At 45.1% G+C, this 22,877-nt stretch overlaps 2 protein-coding genes across 6 annotated transcripts in view; one reads left to right on the top strand and one right to left on the bottom strand.

The window, feature by feature from the left end:
- The first annotated feature begins 2,978 nt into the window (after nucleotides 1–2,978).
- On the top strand, nucleotides 2,979–6,234 carry LOC127185275 (putative uncharacterized protein ENSP00000383309). Its single transcript, XM_051141800.1, has 3 exons — nucleotides 2,979–3,037; nucleotides 4,098–5,400; nucleotides 5,455–6,234. Exons 1-3 carry the CDS (start codon nucleotides 2,979–2,981, stop codon nucleotides 6,232–6,234), a joined length of 2,142 nt encoding a protein of 713 aa, XP_050997757.1.
- An 8,600-nt stretch (nucleotides 6,235–14,834) lies between these two features.
- Ogt (O-linked N-acetylglucosamine (GlcNAc) transferase) overlaps nucleotides 14,835–22,877 on the bottom strand; it is a 44,827-nt gene continuing 36,784 nt past the window's right edge. For 4 of the 5 annotated variants that reach the window (XM_051142054.1, XM_051142052.1, XM_051142053.1 and 1 more), the window contains exons 20-22: nucleotides 20,494–20,746; nucleotides 20,109–20,232; nucleotides 14,835–15,973 (exon numbers count right to left, since the gene is read on the bottom strand). In XM_051142054.1, coding sequence (XP_050998011.1) covers nucleotides 15,799–15,973; nucleotides 20,109–20,232; nucleotides 20,494–20,746 — 552 coding nt within the window. In that variant the 3' untranslated portion in view covers nucleotides 14,835–15,798. Of the gene's footprint in view, nucleotides 15,974–20,108; nucleotides 20,233–20,493; nucleotides 20,747–21,921; nucleotides 22,072–22,877 lie in introns of those variants that run through there. The other variant, XR_007830197.1, reaches the window with a different exon arrangement.

Below are 22,877 nucleotides of genomic sequence, written 5' to 3'. Positions count from 1 at the left end.
ATAGGTATTTTGCCTGCATGGATGTAAATGCACCATGTGCATGCAGTGTGTTTAGAGTCCAGAAGCGGGCATCAGATTCTTTGGGACTGAAGTTACAGACAGTTGTAAGCCATCATGTGGATGCTAGGAATCAAACTTTGGTCCCCTGGAATATCACCAAGCCATCTCTCCAGTCCCCTACACTTGCTGCTCTTACAGAGAACCCTGGTTTTGTTCTCAGCACCTACATGGCAGATTATAACTGGTTATAAATGGTTTCAGCAGGTCTAACACCTCTTCTAGCCATCAATGGGTACTAGGCACACATACATAAAAGCAGGCAAATGCTTATATACATAAAATAAAGATAACTATTTTTTTTTAATCTTCACACAGAGGGAAGGGAAGCAGGCTATCTGGATGAGACCTGATAGGCTGTGGTCATATGGTGGGGGAGGAGGTCTCCTTCTGCCAGAGGTCTAGGGGAGGGGAGTAGGGGAGAGGAGGGATGATGGGTAGGAACTGGAAGATACAAGCTAGGGGATAGCAATGAGAGTGGATAAATTATAATAAATTTGTAAAATGTTAAAGTCTTCTTCCTGGGCACGGTGCCACATGCATTTAATCCCAGAACTCTGTTAGTTCAAGGCCAGCCTTGTCTACATAGTGAGTTATGGGACAGCCAGGGCTACATAGAGACTCTGTATCACAAAAAAAGAAAAAAAAGAAAGAAAAGAAAAGAAAAGAAAAGAAAAAACAAAGAAAGGAAAAGGCTTATCTTAATTTCTAGCACATGGTCATCTTTTGGTTCTTACCCCATTTCTATCCATTCCTCACCCACATTTTCCACAACATACTGGGACAGATCACTGAAAGCTCTAAATACTAGGCTAAACACCTTGATATTTATATAGTGAGCTATTTGAATTGGGTATCAATATGACCACAGTACACTCAGGAGATCACTTGGAGGCAGGATACAGCCTGGATCACAGACTATATCAGGAAAAATGTCTACTTTTTTGACTCATTGAGGCTAGAATGTTCAAGGACATTTTGAAAAACAAACTAGTTAAACATGGATTCTAGCATTTAAGAAGCAGAGGCCATAAGTTCAAAGTCAGCCTTGGACAGCCAGTACTACATAGTGAGATACTGTCTCAAAAAGCCAAAAACTAGCCAATTGCGGTGGCACATACCTTTAATCCCAGCACTAAGGAGGCAGAGGCAGGCAGATTTCTATGAGTAGAGTGAGTTCTAGCACAGTCAGAGCTATACAGTAAGACTCTGCCTCCAAAAAGTGTGTGTGTGTGTGTGTGTGTGTGTGTATGTGTGTATAGAGAGAGAGAGAGAGAGAGAGAGGAGAGAGAGAGAGAGAGTGAGTGTGAGAGTGTTAAACAATGGCCCAGGACAAGAATCAGATACATTAAAATTAGTAATAAAGACAAATATCCATCATGATCTTACTGAATACTATATGGTTTATATGGTGTTTGGTCTCAGAGAAAATGTGATGTTTATTTACTCTTAAATCTTCTTACCCAGAACAATGAGTGTTTCCTTTAAAAAAAAAAAAAAAAAGGCCAATTTTCAATAATTCTCCTACTTACCTGGACTTTCTCATCTTTGGCTTTTGAGGCACATCTAAATTAAAGAAAGAAAGCATTAAGAAGCATGATAAAAATCTAGTAGCTCATGTCTTTTACTCCTGAAAACTAGTTTATAAATTAGAGCTAGTGTGATCTTGAGGGAGACTGACTCTCATCTTCCTAAGAAACCACCATATTAAATTCCATAATGTTTGAAATCAGTGAATACTTCTGCAGGCAATGAATAAATGTTCCACTTTGCCCCACACACACACACACACAAATAGAGCTAGTGAAATTTACATTTTTCTCAGACTGGGGACAAGGTCAGTGGTAGAGCACTTACTTGCTTAGCACACCTTGAACTTGATGCCCAGCAATAAAAAGAAAGACAAAGAAAGAAAGGGAGGGAAGGATAGAAAAGTCAAAATAACACATCCAAAGATAGAGGATATTAAAAAAAAAACCTCAAGAACCAAAAAGGGGTAAACAACACATAAAGGAAACATGAAGATCTTCCCCTGCTCTTAACAAGAGAAATAAATTTCAACAACCCCAAAAGAATAATTGAGGGGGCAAACCTAGCACCAGATCAAGCCAGCGAGGGAAACCTCATTTCAGTTATCGCTACAAAGACATTTAACATGCACATTACAGTCGAAAGAGGACTCTACTTACTGGTCTCATCGTCTCCAGTGGTGCTGCTGGAATCCTCCATGTTAAGAATATAACTGGAAAAAAAAAACGCTTTTATAGTGAGGCCTATCAACAGCCCAGGCAATAAGATATCAACATGCTCAAATAAATGCTGAGACAGTAGGGCATAGTGGCAGACTCGCAACCCCAGTACACAGGAGGTAAAAGCAGAAAGATCCCAAGTTCAAGGCCAGCCTGGACTACAAAGCAAGTCTTAGTTAAAATAAGATTTATTTCCTGTTGGGGCATACACCTTTAATCGCAGCATTGAGGAGGTAAAGGCAGGTGATCTCTGAGTTCTGCCTGCTTCTGCCTCCCAAGTACTGGGATCAAAGGTCTGTGCTACTATTGCCAGGCAATAAATTTATTTTCAGTGACAAATATCTTTACTGTAGCCAAGCTACATAGATGTGTGTGTGTGTGTATGCACACACACATATATGTGTATACAATAGCTTTAATATATAAATTTACATTTATAAAACATACTTATATAGTATATCTATTTTATATATAGTATATATAAGTATACTTATAAATAAGCACAAAATATACTTATACTATATATACTTTATATATATAATATATAGTATGTAGTATATTTATATATTATTTATAATAAATATAAATAAATATATTATAAATAAATAAATTATAAATATGTGGAATGAGCTACTGGGGTGGAGGGGCCTCGCCAGCCCCTTGTACAAAGCAATGGCCGCCTGTCTCCATAGCTTCCCATTAACTGCATATCAGGTTTCTTCAATATCCCGGTAAGATTCCCCTGCCCCGCTCCCTCGCTCCTGCCCTTTGCTCTCCACCCCGCCTTGCTCCTGCCCCGCCCCTCGGCTCGCTCCCGCCTGTCTCCATAGCTTCCCATTAGCTGCGCAGCCAGTAGGTCTTAATAGGCCTTAGGCTTCAACCTGCCCCGCCCCCTGGATCTGGCCCTTTGCTCCCACCCCGCCCCTCGCCCCCTGCCTCGCTCTCGCCCCGCCCCTCGCCTCGCTCCCGCCCCGCCCCTTGCCCCGCTCCAGCCTTGCCTCTCGCCTCGCCCCCGCCCCTCGCTCCTGCCCCACACACTATATGTCCTGCTTCAGGTTCCTGGAATCTTCTAGAAATAAAACTGGGGCTTTACCCTTCTCGACATTTCCAGCAATCAGGCTTTGACCCCTCCCCCACTCAGTCTCTTTCCTAGGCCAGGCCCATGGTCCCCGTAACATCCCTCAGCCTCATACCCCTATTTCATCTACCTGACTAGGCCTCAGCGTATCAGCTAGTCCCCAAAGCACAGCAACATATTCCAACCCCCCGCAGGACACCAAGTTTTGGCGCCATTTTCCCTCAGCAGACTTAGACTAGGGCCAAAACCAGGCCCCTAGCCACCAGTGTCCCCTGTCCAGACCCAACTTCCTCATACTACCTCACCCGTGCACTATGTCACCTGTTTGGGGACCAGCACTGCCTGAAACCCCTAGTTAGTCACTCAAAACGGTAGTCACTTGAAACCACCAGCTCCTTGAAACAGCCAGACAGTGGAACCCGCCAGCGTCTCAGAAACCCCAGACCCTTGAAACCTCCATTAGTCACTCAAATTCTCCAGACCCGTGAAACCGCAAGCCACACAAAACCGTCAAGAACCCCAAACCGCCACTGGTCACTCAAAATCCCTAGACCCTGCAAACTACCAGCTGCACAAAACCGCCAGGCATCCCAAACCGCCACAGTCACTCGAAATCCCCAGTCACTCGAAACGCCCAGCCACACAAAACCCCCAGGCCGTCCCAAACCGCCACAGTCACTCACTTGAAACCCCCATCCGCGCAAAACCCCCAGGCCGCCCCAAACCGCCTCAGTCACTCACTCGAAACCCCCATCCGCGCAAAAACACCAGGCCGCCCCAAACCGCCACAGTCACTCGAAACTCCGGCCGCGCAAAACCCCCAGGCCGCCCCAAACCGCCACAGTCACTCGAAACTCCGGCCGCGCAAAACCCCCAGGCCGTCCCAAACCGCCTCAGTCACTCACTCGAAACTCCCAGCCGCGCAAAACCCCCAGGCCGTCCCAAACCGCCTCAGTCACTCGAAACTCCCGGCCGCGCAAAACCCCCAGGCCGCCCCAAACCGCCACAGTCACTCGAAACTCCGGCCGCGCAAAACCCCCAGGCCGTCCCAAACCGCCTCAGTCACTCACTCGAAACTCCCAGCCGCGCAAAACCCCCAGGCCGTCCCAAACCGCCAGGCGTCCCAAACCGCCTCAGTCACTCACTCGAAACTTCCAGCCGCGCAAAACCGCCAGGCCGTCCAAAACCGCCACAGTCACTCACTTGAAACCCCCAGCCACGCAAAACCGCCAGGCCGCCCCAAACCGCCTCACTCACTCACTCGAAACCCCCAGCCGCGCAAAACCCCCAGGCCGCCCCAAACCGCCTCAGTCACTCACTCGAAACCCCCAGCCGCGCAAAACCCCCAGGCCGCCCCAAACCGCCTCAGTCACTCACTCGAAACTCCCGGCCGCGCAAAACCCCCAGGCCGTCCCAAACCGCTTCAGTCACTCCCTTGAAACTCCCGGCCGCGCAAAACCGCCAGGCCGTCCCAAACCGCCCTCAGTCACTCACTCGAAACTTCCGGCCGCGCAAAACCGCCCAGGCGTCCCAAACCACCTCACTCACTCGAAACTTCCGGCCGTGCAAAACCCCCAGGCCGTCCCAAACCGCCTCACTCACTCGAAACTTCCGGCCGCGCAAAACTGCCAGGCCGTCCCAATCCACCTCACTCCCTGTAAACTCCCGGCCGTGCAAAACCGCCAGGCCGTCCCAAACCGCCTCAGTCACTCACTCGAAACCCCCAGCCGCGCAAAACCGCCAGGCCGTCCCAAACCGCCTCACTCACTTGAAACCCCCAGCCGCGCAAAACCGCCAGGCCGCCCCAAACCGCCTCACTCACTCACTCGAAACCCCCAGCCGCGCAAAACCCCCCAGGCCGCCCAAACGCTCCTCAGTCACTCACTCGAAAACCCCCAGCCGCGCAAAAACCCCCAGGCCGCCCCAAACCGCCTCAGTCACTCACTCGAAACCCCCAGCCGCGCAAAACCGCCAGGCCGTCCCAAACCGCCTCAGTCACTCGAAACTCCCGGCCGCGCAAAACCCCCAGGCCGTCCCAAACCACCTCACTCACTCACTTGAAACTCCCAGCCGCGCAAAACCCCCAGGCCGTCCCAAACCGCCAGGCGTCCCAAACCGCCTCAGTCACTCACTCGAAACTTCCGGCCGCGCAAAACCGCCAGGCGTCCCAAACCGCCTCAGTCACTCACTCGAAACTTCCGGCCGCGCAAAACCCCCAGGCCGTCCCAAACCGCCTCACTCACTCGAAACTTCCGGCCGCGCAAAACCCCCAGGCCGCCCCAAACCGCCTCAGTCACTCACTCAAAACCCCCGGCCGCGCAAAACCGCCAGGCCGCCCCAAACCGCCTCACTCACTCGAAACTCCCGGCCGCGCAAAACCCCCAGGCCGTCCCAAACCGCCTCACTCTCTTGAAACTCCCGGCCGCGCAAAACCCCCAGGCCGTCCCAAACCGCCTCACTCACTCGAAACTCCCGGCCGCGCAAAACCGCCAGGCCGCCCCAAACCGCCTCACTCACTTGAAACCCCCAGCCGCGCAAAACCGCCAGGCCGCCCCAAACCGCCTCACTCACTTGAAACCCCCAGCCGCGCAAAACCGCCAGGCCGCCCCAAACCGCCTCACTCACTCGAAACCCCCGGCCGCGCAAAACCGCCAGGCCGTCCCAAACCGCCTCACTCACTCGAAACTTCCGGCCCGCGCAAAACCCCCAGGCCGCCCCAAACCGCCTCAGTCACTCACTCAAAACCCCCGGCCGCGCAAAACCGCCAGGCCACCCCAAACCGCCTCACTCACTCGAAACTCCCGGCCGCGCAAAACCGCCAGGCCGTCCCAAACCGCCTCACTCTCTTGAAACCCCCAGCCACGCAAAACCCCCAGGCCGTCCCAAACCGCCTCACTCACTCGAATCTCCCGGCCGCGCAAAACCGCCAGGCGTCCCAAACCGCCTCAGTCACTCGAAACTCCCGGCCGCGCAAAACCGCCAGTCACTATGGCCGCCATCCTCCCACACTGCGACTTTCTCCTCAAGACCACCCTATTTTGCCTTCTACCGCCCCTACCTCCAACAAAATATGAATTCAGGGGAGTTTCCCTGGCTTTGTTCCGTTTTGGGAGTGCTAGGTTCCTCAGCTGTTCCTGGCCCTGCCGCTCTTTTTCTGTGGGCGCCGAAAAGTCTTAGGGAATTTAGACCCCAACCTTCCCAAGAACATAAACGGAATGCAAGGGACACAGGAGGAGTGTGTCGAACTAAATCCACTACACTAAGACTAGTGCCCACCTTAGCCCACCATTTGCATACCTGACTTGGTTTCCGGCGCCGGTCACAGCCTACTACCCGCTCCTGAGGACGCGAAATGAGCGGAAGAGCGCCACGCAGCGCCTTTTATAGGGGATGCCCCCAAGCACCATGGGAGATAACGTATTCGCGCTCTTTTTGCCCCCCACCTATCAGCTACGATCACAGCAGTTTGAATTTTCAAACTACGAATACCATAAATGGGCATCGCTTCTGAGCTGTTACTTGTCACGGAAGTGCGCCACTTCAACATAGAGCCAGAACCCGGAACCCAAGAAGCCCAAGCGCGTTGTTTCAAAAGACCCGCGCCTCCATTTTGGGTTTTCTTTCTTTCTTTTTTTTTCTTTGGGGGGCGGGGTGTTTGGTTGTGGGTTTCTTTGTTTTTTGGTTTGTTTCAGGGTTTTTTTTTTTTTTTTTTTTTTTTTTTTGGTTTTGTTTTTTGAGAGCTAGTCTGTGTATTCCAGGGCTTTGGAGCCCTTATATTACAAACGTACAACCATCATGCCCAGCTTCTAGCGACTTATTGAGTGACAGAAAAAAAATTTTGCCTTTTCTTTTTTATTATCTCTATTTTTATTATTTTTGGTTTTTTGTTTTTGTTTTTGTTTTGTTGTTGTTTTTTTTTTTTTTTTTTTTTTTGAGACAAGGATTCTCTGCATAACCCTGGCTGTCCTGGAACTCGCTTTGCTGCCCAGTCTGGTCTCAAACCCAGAAATCGATCTGTTTCTGCCTCCTGAGTGCTGGGATTACAAGCGTGCGCCAACACCACTTGACCCAAACTGAATTTTTAAAAGTTCCATCTCTATGAAAACTTGAACTGCCAAAATGTTTTAAAAGTTTGTCTGCCCAATCTCCCAAGAACTCTGGCATTTAGTCCCCTAGATAAAGAGAAAGGGGGAGCAACCGCAAGACATCAGCAACAGCCAGGCATAGTGGCGCACACTTTTAATCCCAGCACTCAGCAGGCAGAGGCAGGTGGATCTCTGTGAGTTCAAGGGCAGCCTGGTCTACAAAGTGAGTTCCAGAACAGACTGGGCTAACACAGAGAGACCCCGTCTCGAAAAACCAAAAACAAAAGCAACGAAAAAAACACACACACACCCCCAAAAGACACCCAGCAGTACTGGACGCTGGTGTTTAGAATTGTCAGACCTGGGAGAAAAAAAAGGTTGGGTTACTTTAAGCTTTCTGGTGCCCACATTACAATCACACGCGCACACGCGTACACGTACACAGCAAAAGCTTTTTTTTCCCCCAGGTTTTCCGAGACAGAGATTCTCTGTGTAGTCTTGGCTGTCCTAGACTCGCTTTTGTAGACCAGGCTGGCCTCGAAGTCACAGAGATCCACCTGCCTCTGCCTCCCAAATGCTGGGATTATAGATGTGCGCAGAGAAGCAAGTGCTTTTTACACTGTACCTTTCTCTGGCAGATACCTATATACTTCACAATTTGTTTGGCCACAGAATACAAAAGAAACAGCCCATGCATTTGCTTTTCAGGGCTAGGAATTTTTCCAGGTGTTTTGTGTGGGCTTAAAACTGACACTTTAAAAAGTACATTAGGGAGCCAGGCAGGTGGTGCATGAATTTAATCCCATTACTCGGGGAGGCAGAGGCAGGTGGATCTCTGTGAGTACCAGGCCAGCCTGGTCTACAAAGTGAGTCCAGGACAGCCAAGGCTACACAGAGAAACCATGTCTCGAAAAAACAGTAACAAAAAAGAGTACATAAGGAGGGTCATAGCTGTGCAGGCCTTTAAACCTTTAATCCCAGGACTTGAGAAGTAGAGGTAGGCAGAGCTTTGCAGAGTTGGAAGCCAGCCTGGTTCCAGAACAGCCACATAGTAAAAACCTGTCTTGAAAAAAGAAACAACAAACAAAGCAGGGCACAGTGGTACCAGCCTGTAATTCCAGAACTCAGGAGGCAGAGGCAGGCAGATCTCTGTGAGATCAAGGCCAGCCTGGTCTACAAAGGAAGTCCAGGAAAGCCAGGGATACACAGAGAAACCCTGTCTTGAAAAAAAAAAAAAAAGAAAAAAATAGTACTTGAGGGCTGGCAAGTTGGTTAGTTCAGTAATTAAGATCACTTGTTCTAGCCTGGCACAGTAGCACATGTCTTTAATCCCAGCACTGTGAATTCAGGACCAGCCTGGTCTACAAAGTGAGTCCAGGACAGCCAAGGCTACACAGAGAGACTCTGTCTCAAAAAACCCAAATAAATAAATATAACACACACAAAACCACTTGTTCTTACAGAGGACCTGGGTTCAATTCCCAGCACCTTGTTTCTAAACAATGTTAGGGCTAGGGAAGATGTTTCAGCAAATAAAGTGCTTGCTGGACAAGCATGAACATAGAATTTCTGATGCCAAGCACGGGCACCTCTTTAATCTCAGTTCTCAGAGATGGGCCATTGGGTGGGGCAGGAGGGGCCAGGTAGGCAATCAAGAGATATAAAGAGATATAAAGATCAAAATAGTGAGCTAAAAAGATGGGCGACCCAGAGGCAGATACTCAATGTCCATTTTCAGCCTCAACACATGCAGATACATACATACACCATACACACATTTTTAAAAATAAAAAACGTGGGGCTAGAGAGATGGCCTAGCCTAAGAGCACTGGCTACTCCTCTCAGCACTGGCTGCTCTCCCAGAGGACCACAGTTCAATCCCCAGAACCCATATATCTGCTCACAACTGTTCAGGGGATCCGACACTCACTCTCTCTCTCTCTCTCTCTCTCTTTCTTTCTCTCTCTCTCTCTAAGATGTATTATGTCTGTCTGCCGGCCAGAAGAGGGTACCAGATCTCATTATAGATGGCTGTTAGGCACCATGTGGTTACTGGGAATTGAACTCAGGACCATTGGAAGAACAGCCAGTACTCTTAATCTCTGAGCCATCTCTCCAGCCCCCAACACTCTCTTAGGGCCTCTGTCAGCACCAGGCACAAGCATGGTTTATGGACATGCATGCAAAGAATCACACACATAAAAATATTAAAATGCAATGTTACTCCTCTCATTTTAAGATGTCAAACTAGGAAGTGGCATAGCTAAAACTCAACTGTAATAGCACTAGTTCCAAAACATACTATTCCTGAGTTCCCAAAGAATGAATAAATAAATAAGCTTCCTGAATTGATAGTCTAGGTAACTTTCTCCCTCCATCATAACAATGAAGATTCCTTGACTATATGGATTAGAATTAAAGGTCAAGAACCTAAATGGTGGGTAAGAAACCACCCCCCCCCTCCAAAAAAAATTAAGAGCCTAGACAGGAAGCCATTGAAGAGAACTTTTAAAAAGTGTAAGGGCCAGGTGTGATGGCACACCTTTTATTCCAACACTTGGGAGGCAGAGGCAGGCAGATCGCTGTGAGTTTGAAGTCAGCCTGGTCCAGGATAGCCAGGGCTATTATACAGAGAAACCCTGTCTGGAAAAAACAAAACACCCACCACAACAAAGTGTGATAAGGATGCTGTGCACCTCTCCAGAGTTGACGGCTTCTGGTGGGGGGTGCAGGTGGGCAAGGACTCAGTTTTCTTTAAGGGGGCTGGTCACTAGTTTGACCATGCTCCAGTGACTAGATGGACAACACAAATTGGTCTTATGGCCAGAAGTAGTGGTGCATGCCTTTAATCACAGCACTCAGAGAGGCAGAGGCGAGTGGATTGCTGTGAATTCAAGGCCAGCCTTGTCTACAAAGGGAGTTCAGGACAGCCAAAACTACATAGAGAAACCATGTTTCACAAAACCAAAAAACAAACTAGACTTGGTTTTTCTTTTGCGTGGGTAATCACAAGGGTGGGAAGTTGGACTGGGGAGGACAGGGAAGTGAATGTGACTGAGATTTATGATATGAAATTCTCAAATACATCACTAAAAATATTTATATATAAAGAAAAACATAAACCTAGGTACAGTGGCACGCACCTTTAATTCCAGCACTTGGGGAGGCAGAGGCAGGAGGATCTCTGTGAGTTCAAGGCCAGCCTGGTCTACAGAGTGAATCCAGGACAGCCAGGACTGTTACACAGAGAAATCCTGTCTCAAAAAAACAAAACAAAAACAAAAACAAAAAACGAAAAACAAAAACAAAAAGGAAACAGCAACAAAAAGTAAGCCAATAAATAGCCAAAACCCTAAGAATGTAACATTTATATAATTCCTGACTGTCACAGTTCTTCTTGCTGTAGTTTATTGTATATATGGGTAATAATATGAATGTATATGTAAAAAATAAAAAAGTAGGCCAAGAGTGGTAGTACATACCTCTACTTGCCAGGACTTGAGAGGAGGAAGAAAAGTTCCAGGCCAGTCCAAGCAATGTTGTGAAAGCTGTCTCAACAACAAGATGCTTCAAATAAAAGGTAGGATTCAAATGAACAGCTCAGCCAGGTAGGGTAGCACATACCTGTAATTTCAGGGCTCAGGAAGCTGAAGCAAATGGGTAAGTTTGAAGCCAGCCAGAATTATGTGGTGAGATCCTGACAAAAATAAAAAAACCCGGCGGCATACAGTGGCACATGCTAGTGACCTCTTTCACATCAGCACATGGCAAGTAGAAGCAGAAGAACCTGGAGTTCAAGGCCAGCCTTGAAATCCTGCTTTAAAAACACACACACACACAAAAGTCAGACACAGGCAGTTCAGAGGCTATAGAAATTTCTTTAATCTGTTAGGGCAACTCTGAGTGAACCCAGGAGCCCAAGATGAGACAAACTATGCACTTTTTTGTTTGGTTGCTTTGTTTTGTTTTGTTTTTCCGAGACAGGGTTTCTCTGAGAAATCCTTTTGTAGACGAGGCTGGCCTGCCTCCACAGTGCTGGGATTAAAGGTATGTGCCACCATGCCCAGCTAAATGGTGTAATCTTTTTTTATTATTATTAATTTATTCTTGATACATCTCAATGTTTTATCCCATCCCTTGTATCCTCCCATTCTTCCCCCCCCCCCATTTTCCCATTATTCCCCTCCCCTATGACTGTTCCTGAGGGGGATTGCCTCCCCCTGTATACGCTCATAGGGTATCAAGTCTCTTCTTGGCAACCTGCTGTCCTTCCTCTGAGTGCCGCCAGATCTCCAGGAGGATGAAGTACCTTCCTATCACTAGTTGACTTCCTCCTATACTACCTGATGACTGTTGATGAGGCCAACCTTTCCTCCCACACCATCCTTTTTGTTTCAGACAGGGTTTCACTGCATAGCCTATGATGGCCTGAACCTCTGGCAATTCTCTTCTCAGCCTCCCAGTGCTGGTGACTTATAGCGTTGAGTCAGAACACACAGATCCTAACACTATTAATCATGGTGACCCAGATTCCAATGAACACAAATCCACATTAAGGCTTGGGGGGGGGGGGGGAAGCACAATAAAATTGTTAAGCAAATTATCTGAAATTTTACTTGAAACAACCTTATGTCCCTTTTTTGTTGCTGTTTTGTTTTCAAGATAGTTTCTCAGTGTAACAGATCTGGAAAGTCACAAAGATCCACCTGCTCCTGACTCTGGAGTGCTGGGATTAAAGGCATGCCTTTTTTGAATCTTCATTTTATGTATATGAGCACTTTATATGCATGTCCACCTGCAGGCCAGAAGAGGACATCAGATTTCATTATAGATGGTTGTGAGGCACCATGTGGTTGATGGGAACTGAACTCAGGACCTATGGAAGACCAGTCAGTGCTTTTAACCTCTGAGCCATCTCTCAAGCACCCGCCCCCCTTTTGTGCTATTTTTTAAACAGTTTATTCAGATTACATTCTGATTGTTATCCCCTCACTTGTATCTTCCCATTCCTCCCTCCCTCCCTCTTTCACCTTATTCCCCTCCCCTAGGCCTGTGACAGAAGGGCACCTCCTCCCCCACCATATAGTCACAGCCCATCAGGTCTCATCTTGGTAGCCTGCTTACCCTTCCTCTGAATGCCACCAGGCCTCCCCACCAAGGGGAAGTGGTCAAATAGGGGGCACCAGAGTTCATGTCAGAGTCAGTCCCTGCTCTTCACACCACCATAGAGAATGAATTGTACACTGGCTAGACCTGAATGGGGGGGGGGGGGTCTAGGTTTACTGCATGCATTGCCCTTGGTTGGTACAGCAGTTGGTGCAGATCCACCAGCCTTGATGGTCTCCTTGTGGCATTCCTGGACCCTCTGGGTCCTTCTATTTCCCCCATTCTCCCATACCTCTCTCACCTGGAATCCCCATAGCAAGTCCCAGCATCTGTCTCAATCCCTCATTGAGCGAAGATTCTCAGAAGACCCCATTTTTTCTTAAGTCAAGGTTTCTTTGTGTAGCCTTGGTTGAACTAGCTCTGCAGACCAGGCTGGCCTCAAGAGATCCGCTGCTTCTTTCTCCCAAGTGCTGGGATTACAGGCACACACTAGTGCCTCCCTCCCTCCCATTTCCCTTTGTGTATGGGTTTTGCCTGTATGCATACGCACCATGTTAATTTTAATTCTGTATGTGCTTTATCTGTATGTATACCTGTGCACCACATGCATACCCAAGGAAGCCAAACAGGTGTCAGACCCCCTGAATCTGGAGTTGCATATAGTCAAGTAGATATTGGGAATCGAACCTGGGCCCTCTGGGCCCTCTGGAAGTGTAGTCAAGGCTCTCAACTGCTCAGCCATCTCTTCAGCTCCAGATGTTTCCCTTTTATATGTCTGGAAAAAAAAAAAAAAACTGGAGGCCGAACTTGTGGCTGAATTCAACACAGTGGGGGGAAAATACTTCTGTCTCTAAATACTAGAAAAGGCAAGTCCACATAAAAAATGAGACTATATGGGTTGGAAGTGTAGCTCAGTGTTAATGTACTTGTTTGATAGATTCAATCCCCAGAATAAAAGGTAAACAATGACCCACAAAAGCCTATATGGGCAGCTGGGGCTTTGTGCCCCACCCCCCTACGTGGATTATTTGCCAGTTCCAAATCTCCGTCAGGAAGAAAATGGAGCTAGTTCCTAACACCAACCTAAACACTTCTGGTTGTGCTGTTTTGAGCTATCCAAGCATCGGTTTCATCAGTAATACTGAACGGGACAAAATACACCAAGCCATATCAAGGGGGAAATCATCCATTTATTGTTTAAAGATCGCAAGACAACATCTGAATTTCTGGAGCACAATTTTAAATGCTTTACTTTTTCAATAAAGCAGAGTATAATAGAAAAAAAAAACAAATTAGTTTCCAGTAATACCTATAACTCTATTCAGAATTAAGTCTTCCACAGACATGTTACCTGGAAATCAAAGCCTGTTACAATAAGCAAAGCTTCAACCAGAACGGCTATTTTTCGTGCCTGGAGAAAGTTCATCCCTATAGGAGGAATGATGTGCTATATTAATGGCCACAGACCACAGGCTCGGGGCACTGCAAGTCTGTTATCCAACCCCCCAGTTAGTAGTTCAGTGACTCTTGGAAATCAGTTTACCTGTAACCATGCTGGCAATATTTAACTGTTATTCAGTTAAAAAATAAATTAAGAAACCCCTTCACTGATGTTCCTTGATTTACATTACTAAAGGTACACAGTTTATTACAATGTAATTCTGCTGTCAGAATTACATGAGACTCCTTGCTTAGGTTTTAACTAGCAGTAAGAATTACAAATTCAAGTTCTTAATGATCAATAATTTGTCAGCTAAGGTACATTCAGGCAACAGCTGCAACTACAGAATAGGTGCACTGCCTAGGTGCTTTGGAAAGACAGAATGCAAAGCACTACTAACAGACAAAACTGATCTGTCACTGGAGAGTATAAGTGCAGTAGAGCAGTATAAACATATTCATATGTTGGCTTGTTTGTGTAAGCCTCAAGCCCTCCACCCTTTACCAAAATGCAACTGTCTGTCTGTTTTTACCACTAAGAATTCAAGCTCCTCCAGAGCCAATGTGTAATGTATACTCCAACCCAAACAGTGGTATAAATTCACTGCGACCAAGGCTGACTCCACAATATGACCTAACGCAGTCTGAAAACTAACTGCCTGGATAGAGATGGTCTTTCACAGCTTTTACCTCTAAATCTGTCAATGAGCATTACTCAATGTACTGGAGAGAACTGCAACTTACTAGTCAAATATTTGAATACTTATACTTACCTGGGATTTCATTTCTGCTGAAAGAAATAGGAAGAACAGGACTCACTTTAAAAAAAAAAACAAACTTTAGAAAAGAAGGTAAAAATCTTATAACACACTATCACTTTTGGAAGCAGCATAGGAGGGGCAGTCAAGGGCTTAAACACTGGTGAAATAGGTAAAACTTAGACAAAAAAAATCTACATCATTATCAATAACAGTACACAACTGTGACCTTCATGACTAATATTCACTCCTAAGAATTTTCATTTGGCACCAGATGGCGTGTTTAAGAGAAACACTCTGGGATGTCTGAAGCCAGACTTTGTTTTGTTAGCAGTCACAGGAGAATTTAAAGGGAGGCTGGGGGAAAAGAAATGGCAAACAGGCCGAAAAATCTTGAGTCAACTAAATCAACAAAGCACTGGTAGCGCCAAGCATTAGGTCAGACACTAAAACGACTGATATAGGCTCAAGTGGTTTATAAAACCTATAAAAAGACTACACCAGCAAGGTCCCCTGTCACCCTGTCAACGTTCAGACACTAAAACAGGAAGCAACATTTTAGTTTAAAACCTTATCTCCAAAGATTCAAGAACACGTCACATAAGTAAAAATACCTGAAAGCAAACATTTGTAAAAGCTCCAATACCCAAAATATAAAGGGAAAAAACAAAGGATCAGAAGATTCCATCAATCCATGGAATCACAAAATGGCTGGTCAATCTCTCTCTCCCTCCACATTAAGCATCCCATGGAAGATCAAGGGAGACTAGACCTTCCAGACCTCTGTACCACCTGGTTGTTGCAAAACTCTACAGAGACTCCTTGTGGAATAGCAGTTTCTTTCTTATCTTGTCTCTCCCTATCATGCAGGAAGCAAGTCTGGCTGTGCTATTCTATTACCATTGTATCACTCATCTGCAACATAGTACTGTACAGATAAGCACAAAAGCATGTTATCTAGTTCCCTTTCCCCCAGAAGCTTGAGGCTCAGGTATTGGGGTAATTCTCCTGTGTGCAGTCTTTATTCAGGCTGACTCAGTGACTTCAACAGGCTTAATCATGTGATCCGGTTTGTTGCCAGCTGCATAATGCTCCCACATCTGCAGATAGAGCCGCTCTAATTCCATTGTGTACTGTTTGGTGTTGAACAGAGGACTAGATATTCTCTGCTTCCAGACTTTGCCACGAATTTTCTTCAGGCTAGATAATAAAAACAAGAGAATCAATTTTACAAATCAGAACCAAAACCCAGAACAAACCCTAAAAACACCTAGTTACTTTTGTGGCAAAATAATTTGACCTGAGTTTACACTTTTTCCAACTGGCCTGTCGACTTTAAACACAAACTAAAGTCTTCTGGGAAGAGGGAACCTAAAGTGAGAAATTGTACCTAGCAGATTAATATGTGGGCATGTCTGGGGAACATTTTCTTGATTACTGATTAATGGGGGGGGGGGAACCCAGGCAAATGTGGGCACTGACATGCCTAGACAGGTGCTCCTGTGTTATATAAGGAAGCAGGCTGAGCAAGCCATGGGGAGCAAGCTAACAAGCAGTGTTCCTCTATTTTTCTGTTTCAGTTCTTGCATCCTTTCATGGTGAACCATGATAAGGACACATAAGCCAAATAAACCCTTTCCTCTCCAACTTGATTTCAGTCATGAGGTTTATCACAGCATTAGAAATATGAATATAGTTGGGCTCAACCCAGCTATATTCATACTAATGCTTGCTTTCAAAGACAAAGACCCTATTGGCTCTATTTGAATATTTGGGGTGGGTATGCATGTGTTTGTGTGTGCATATAGAGGCTAGAGGACAATCCTAAGTGCCATTCAAAAGGGAGCTTCAACCTTCTTTTCTTGAGACAGATCACTCTAAGAAGGCTAGGTTGGATGGATATATATTTACACACACACAGATAGATAGATAGATAGATCTTCAGTGTGTATGCATATATCTATATACACATACACTAGTCCTGATGATCTGCTAGTATCCTACTTCCTAGTACTGAGATTACTGGGCTACCATGCCCAGTCTTTAAAAAAAAAAGAAAAAAAAGAAAGAAAAATCACATAGATTCTAGGGATAGAATTTATGTCTTCTTTGTAAGCACTTTGCCAACTTGAGCTATCTCCCAGCTAGTTCTGTTTTTAAAATCCTGTGTCAACAAGAGTGGTTACACTGTAATATGCCCATACAATTAAATACTACATAGTAAGAAGAAGAATGAGGGTAACCCTAGCTAAGACTACTATCAATGGGGGATATGGAGCCTGAAGCAGCCACCTCCTGTAACCAGGCAAGACTTCCAAATAGAGAGATTGGGCAGTAACCCAGCCACAAAACCTTGAACCCACAAATTGTCCTGTCAACAAGATATGCAAGGGTAAAGATGGAGCAGAAATTGAGGGAAGGGCCAAACAATGACTGGTCCAGCTTGAGACTCGAGCCATGAGAGGGAGCCCACCATTGACACTGTTAATGATACTCTGCTATACTTGCAGACAGGAGCCTACTGTCATCTGAGAGGGTTCCAGCATCTGATGGAAACAGATGCAGAGACCCACAGCCAAACATGAGGCAGAGCTTGGGGAATCCTGAGGAAGAGGAGGAGGAAGTATTGAAGGAGTCGGAGAGGTCAAAGACATAAAAAACAAAACAAAACACCTATAAAAATCAACTAACCTGGACCTATAGGAGCTCACAGAGACTAAACTGCCATGCGTGAAATGGACCTAGGCCCTTTGCACATATGCAACAGTTGTGTAGCTTTGTCTTTATGTGGGACTCCTAACAGTAAGAGCAGGAGCTATCTCTGACTCTTGTTGCCTGCCTTTGGGACCCTTTCCCTTAAGTGGGCTGCCTTATGTAGCCTCAATAGATGTGCCTAATCTTACTGCAAGTTGATACGCCAAGGCTGGTTGGTATCCAAGGGAGGCCTCCCCTTTTCTGAGGAGAAGGGGAGGAAGGGTGGGTGGAGGGCAGGGGAGGGGAGGTAAAAGGGAGGGACTGAAAAGAAAGGAGGGGAAGCTGTGATCAAGATATAAAGTATTTAAATTGACTAAAATTTTAAAAGGAAGATATATTCACATAGAAAAAAGAATAAAATAAAATAAAAAGCACCTATTTATTCACCTAATAAAAACCACATACAATAACATTCTAAAAAGATAAAACTAGCCGGGTGTGATGGCACCCACCTTTAATCCCAGCACTCGGGAGGCAGAGGTAGGTGAATCATGGCCTACAAAATGAGTCTAGGACAGCCAAGGCTATACAGAGAAACCCCGTCTCGAGAAAAAAACAAAAAAATAAATAAAAAAAGTTTTCAATGTAATAAAATCCAGAACAAGGCAGGTGTGGTGGTGTACACCTTTAATCCCAGCGCTGGGGAGGCAGAGGCAGGCGGTCTGTGAGTTCAAGGCCAGCCAGCCAAGGCTAACACAGAGAGATCCTGACGCAAAACAAACAAACAAGCAAACAAAAAAGCTCTGAGGGGAACATCTGAGAACAGGAAGAAACTTTCTTTTCTGGAGTGATGATTACGTTTTATATCTTAATAGTTTTAGGTTACCAAGTAATTCTTAAAATTCACTGAACACTTAAGATTTGTGGACTTCACTGTTTTGTTTTGTTTTTTTTTCTTTTTAGTTGAGACAAGATCTAATATTCTGTAGTTCAGGCTTGCCTAAAACTTAAGGCAATTCTCCTGCCTCAGTTTCCCAAATGCTGAGATTACAAGTGTATACCATCAAGCCTGGTTCTCTACATTGGTGGGTGGGAAAGAGAGAGAGAGGGAGGGAGGGGTTCTGCCTCCAATTAAAGTATTGGGCTGGCAAGATAGCTCAGTGAGTAAGGGTGTTTGCAGACAAGTCTTAAAACCTGAGCTCCATTCTAGGAACCTGAGCTCCATCCTAGGCACCCAAGTGATAGGAGAGAACCGACTACGGAATGTGGTCCCCTGACTTCCATTTGTGTGTGTCTATGTCCGACATAAACCACTAAGGGCTGGGGACATGGCTCACTCTAGGGTAAAATGTTTGCCTAGTATATAGCAAGTACTGGATTTAATTCCCACCTTACCTCAAAAAATAGCATTAAATTCTAATTAACGATACTTGTTCTTAAGTATTACATCCTTATGTCTACCATTTACTTTAAAATGCATTAATTAAAATGGCTCCTGGAGAACATGAAGAAATAGACAAATGTGTAATTAGACCAAATAAAATTATATATAATGCCATGATCTAAGCAGTGGATATAATAGTTTTTATTGTAAAATTGGAATTTTTCATGACTAAATATTGGGGTAGAAGTATTTTATAAAGCTAGATGTGGTGACCCAAACCTTTAATCCCAACACTTGGGAGGCAGAGGCAGACAGGATCTATAGCTGGAGGCCAGCCTGGTCTACAGAGTGAGTAGGAGCCATGGGGGTTGAAGACACCAGGTGAACAAGGCCCACAGAATGAACTAAGCAGGGCTCATAGGGACTCACAGGACCTGGAGTGACAACCAGGGAGCCTGCATGTGTCTGCGCTAGGTCCTCTACATATATGTTATGGTTATGTAGCTTGGTGTTCTTGTGGGATTCCTAACAGTGGGAGTGGGGGGGGGTCTCTCGTTTGCCTGCTCTTGGGACTCTTTTCCTCCTACTGGGTTGCCTCATCCAGCTTTAATATGAGGGTTCGTGCCCAGTCTTATTGCAACTTGATATGCCATTTGGTATCCCTGGGAGGCCTGCTCTTTTCTGAAGGGAAATGGAGAAGTGGATCTAGGGAAGGTGTGGGGGAGGAACTGGAAAGAACGGAAGGAGGGGAACCTGCGGTTGGAGTGTACTGTAGGAGAGAATTTAAAAAATTACACACATATATATTATACACCAAAAAATGTTTTTCCAGACAGGGTTTCTCTTTTTAACAGAGCCTTTGGCTGTCTTGGAACTCGCTCTGTAGACCAGGTTTACCTCAAACTCCCAAATGCTGGGACTAAAGGTGTGCGCCACCACACATAAACACTATAAAACAAAGAGACACCTATTGGGAAGCTCCATTTACGTTAGTATGAACCCTCTAATCCCCAGTTACTTTCAGACAAGTAAGTGTTCTTTTAGTTACCCTACCATGAAGAAGTGAAACATCAGACTCAAGCATCTGACACTTTGGAAAGTTCTTCACTAAAATCTGTGGTTACTCAAGAGTCCAGATCATGTCCTCCCCCATCCAGAGAGCAGATAACTTAATTCATCTATTTTCTATTATCCTTAACTCAGGGCTTCATTTTGGCCACATTCTCAGGTATAGTTTATTCCTGGCAGTTTACTTACTATTCTAGATCAGTTCCCAGTTTCACAGCTATGTCTTCATATTCTTGTCTGCTTTTAGCAATGAGCTCAAGACATCCTAGACAAGTGAGCTGAGAAGCTGCAACTCGGGAAGCAAGTGTCTCTCCTAGAAGGTAAAGATAGTAATTGCACATCTTAGAACGGTAAGTCACATAGTCATGACTGCTAATTGCACTTAAGTATCCACACAGTACAGACAGAGAGGATGCAACCAAGGATTCAGGCTTGAATAAATCCCATTGTCTATCATCCTGCCTTAATTACTTATAGTACATACAATTTCACCTTCAAGTACTCCCTCTTGACCCAAAAGAAAAAATGTTAATGAAGAAAGAAGAATGCAATGGTGTATCTATCAGCCACTTACCTGGCATAGTCACCATGGGTGTTCCTGCCCAGAGAACATCCATCCCTGTGGTGTGCCCATTACACAAGGGAGTATCCAGGCAGACATCAGCCAGCTGACCTCTCCTGACATGCTCTTCTTTAGGAGCCACGGGTGAAAAAATGATACGGTTCTGGGGAAGGCCCATATTTTGTGCATATTGTTGAATATTGGGTTCTCCTACTGCTGGAAAACGCAGCAGCCAAAGCACACTATTAGGTACACGTTTCAGAATCTTTAAAAAAAAAAAAAACAAAAAAAGAAAAATGAGAAAATTAACAGTACATCTACCCTTTCCCCAAAATCTTTCTACTTCACTTTATTCTTTCCACTGAGAAGTATGCTTGGGGTCTGGTGATGTAGCTCTACTGGGAGAGCTTGCCTAGCACTCACAAAGTCCTTAACACCACATAATCCTGGCAGAGCTGAAGCAGGAGGTTCCAAGTTCCAGGAGACCCTGTCTCAAACAAGTGAAGACGCCAGCTTGGGACCTAGATCTTTCCTTTAAAGAAATGAATTAAATCATTTCAAGTTACTCCTTTTCTCTTAGCTGTCCCCAAAGAGTTTAAAGACAGAGAAAAGAGTATTAAAAGACAAAAGCTAGTTTATTAACTTCTATAATTTGAGACAACTATATGTGGCAGGAGCGAATATAGGCAGTGGTCTTTGTTAAAGATGGTTTGGGGTGTCTTTGTGTTTGCTTTATTAATTTGCATTTTAAAAATCTTTTGGCAATTCCACGGATGGATGATGGATGGATGGATGGATGTCATTTTCACTTTTTATTACTCACCCCTCCCATTTTTACTAAATTCCACCTACCTTCATGTTAATTATTATTTTTTGTGTGTTTATGATTACTGAATTTAATTGGGATTGCTTACATAAGAATGGGTTGACAGGTGACATACTAGGGGAAAAAGTGACTCTCCTTCCCCCATCACTGCCAATAGTTCCTAAGGGAGGAGCGGGACTGTGTAGGCCTCTTCATATATATATATATATATTTTAAGGGACAGGGTCTCATTAAGTTTTCCAGGCTGGACATAAACTCATGGACTCAAGCAATTCTCCTATCTCAGTCTCCAGAATAGCTTGAAATGCTGGCACATTTGATTCCAGCCTGCACTTCACCTTTTAAATCCCGCACCACATAAGGAACAGTTACTTCTATTTGTCCAACTTGCCTAATCTACATCGGAAAGCAACATACTTCTATAAATGACCAGACAGAAAACTATTACTGGCTTTTTAGCTACATTGACTCTTTCCTAACTGTCTATTTTGTACCTTCAAAGCAGCCATAGATAGTGAGTGTATAAACACATGTGTGTGGCCATGTGTCAAAGTTTCATTTATAAAAACGAGCAATGTGGGGCTGGGGATGTAGCTCAGAGGTAGAGTACTTGCCTAGCACGTGCAAGGACCTGGGTTCCACCCCAGCATCAAAAAGAACCAAGCAACGAACCAAGCAGTGGATTTGGCCTCCAGACCAGTGTACCTACTCCTGATTCAGAAGTGCATTTATTCAACATATCACAGAACTTCACACTTCCTTCTCTGAAAAATGTGAGAATAGACAAATTTCCAAATTCAGACTATTTCACATTTTTGAACGTTGTAAAACGTACATACATTTATCTAACACTCTTGGAAGCAATCACTTGTTTTGTCCTGCCTTTTTAAAAAAAGCATATTAATATCTCTATATTGAGATGCAAAAATATTCATAAACAGAATTTTAAAAAGCTAAAACTAGCCTAATGTTAGGAAAAGTTCTGCTTTCAGATTTTTGGCAAAAGTGAGGATTTATCCACTTTCTCTCTTTCTATATTAGCTTTCCCTTTAAAAAAACAGAATAGACCCCAGGGTTGGGGGGGTGGGAGGTAGATTAAGCAAGAAATTCTTTCTAATAACCTTAAGGTGTTGTCCTTCTGCAAACCAGGCTCATGAGCTGACCGGGAAGTCAGGTTATCCGGCAGCTCTTCCCTGGTTTAACTCTGCAGCATTGCAAGGGCTCTAAAATGGGTGGCCATACAGCACATCACGTTAGGCCAGAGGTTGGCAAACTACAGCCTGTGAGCCAAGTATGGATCAGGCTTTAGAAGTAAAATCTGATGTGCCAAGGCCCTGGATTCATTTACATACTATCTAAAGTGTTTTCATGATACACAGGATAAATAGGAGAGATGAATAGATTCCTAATCAAAAAGCGGAAATTTTCACTTACTATCTAACCCTTTAAGAAGAAAAAGTTTGCCAGGCAGCAGCAACCCACACCTTTAATCCCAGCACTCAGAAGGCAGAGGCAAGTGGACCTTTGAGTTTAAGGCCAGCCTGGTGGACAGAGTGAGTTCCAGGACAGT

The sequence above is a fragment of the Acomys russatus genome, chromosome X (genome assembly GCF_903995435.1).
Source record: "Acomys russatus chromosome X, mAcoRus1.1, whole genome shotgun sequence".
NCBI classification, from domain to species: domain Eukaryota; kingdom Metazoa; phylum Chordata; class Mammalia; order Rodentia; family Muridae; genus Acomys; species Acomys russatus.
This window is presented reverse-complemented; position numbering and strand designations above follow the sequence as displayed.